A 1,381-nucleotide genomic window follows, 5' to 3' on the forward strand; every position below is an offset into this window, starting at 1 on the left:
AAGCTGGGAGGTATTTTTTTTTTTTTTATGCTTTTACAAAATTTTCAGATCTATATTACATTTTATAGAAAACTAATTTATTTAGATTTTGCATTGCAGAGTTGGTACCAATGCTTTCACTACAAGAGTTAAAGATCTCTTCAGTGGCAAAGCAGAGCTACTTTTGGGTATTAATGCATGTTTACCAAATGGTTTAAAGATAACACTCAAAGATATTCCGATCAAAGATCCATCAAAGATTACCTTTAGTGATGCAAATCGATTTGTTGGCAAGGTCAAGGTATGCAAAAATCTCATAATAATGATACACAATTCGATTTACGATACTTTTTTTTAATTTGTATAAACATTGTTTATTATTTGTAGGCAAGGTTTCAAGATGAAGATCGTACATGCACATCATTTTTGAAAACTCTGGAGTTGTATAGAGAGAACAACAAGACTTGTCTTGAGGTTTACAATGAGGTATATATTGGTGTAACTACATTATGTATAATTCAAAACTTTTATTGTTATTATTATTATTCTTGTATTTGATTTGATGATATGTTGGTTTTGCAGGTGACTACTCTTTTCCAAAACCATGTTGATTTGCTTGAGGAGTTTTGTCTCTTTCTCCCTATATCTTAAAGAAGATCAAATCTTAAGTTCTATGTGCAATGATGTCTCTTTGTATCACTAGTTTGTTTTGAATTGGTACTACAATTTCTATTGAAAATTTTTATCTTATGAACGCATAATTTAATTTTAATTTTGGTTACACAATTGTTCACAACAAACAAAGCTCTATTCTCAGTAAATGGATTCTTCTGAAACCTCCGTAAGAATTATGAACATACAAAAAATTTTAGCCCAAACTTTACGAACACTTTTTTCTAAGACCTATTTTGTAGTTATTAGCTATAACTCTATATTATTATTATCCTATTAGTCAAAGAGTGGTTTTCTAATTAATGTGTGACTGAAAAAAAATATTGAATAGATTTTCCCTATTAAGTAAAATATCAAAATTGCTCTACATAGTCTTTATTTTATTTCATTTTTGTTCGACTAAAAGTTTAATAACGATTTCTCTAGATCTTGATATACATGGAGAACCAAAAAATTAGATTCTATATATGAAGAAGGAAACGGTTTATTAGTTATAACAACATAGCTTACTCGCAAAAAGACAAAATAACCATACCGCCAAATTTAGGAGGCTAAGACCAACATTATTGGTGGGATCTAAGCATTAGATTTACACTAGAGAGTATCCTTTATGCCTAAGATCCCACCAATAATGTTGGTCTTAAGATCTTTACTTATGACACTTGGATACCTTCCGAGAGAGAACAACTTTTTGCAACATATTAATACACTAACACATGTGTTATAGCCC

At 29.6% G+C, this 1,381-nt stretch overlaps 1 protein-coding gene across 1 annotated transcript; it reads left to right on the top strand.

Annotated features, from left to right (window-relative positions):
- Positions 1–99: 99 nt before the first annotated feature.
- Positions 100–630, top strand: LOC111830700 (paired amphipathic helix protein Sin3-like 5; the record flags this gene model as incomplete). Its single annotated transcript, XM_023783475.1, has 3 exons — positions 100–280; positions 367–465; positions 562–630. Coding segments are annotated over 3 exons (349 nt in total), but the record flags the coding sequence as incomplete, so codon positions are not given.
- Between the last annotated feature and the right edge of the window lie 751 nt (positions 631–1,381).

This window comes from Capsella rubella, unplaced genomic scaffold, assembly GCF_000375325.1.
Source record: "Capsella rubella cultivar Monte Gargano unplaced genomic scaffold, Caprub1_0 scaffold_350, whole genome shotgun sequence".
In the NCBI taxonomy this organism is placed as follows: Eukaryota; Viridiplantae; Streptophyta; class Magnoliopsida; order Brassicales; family Brassicaceae; genus Capsella; species Capsella rubella.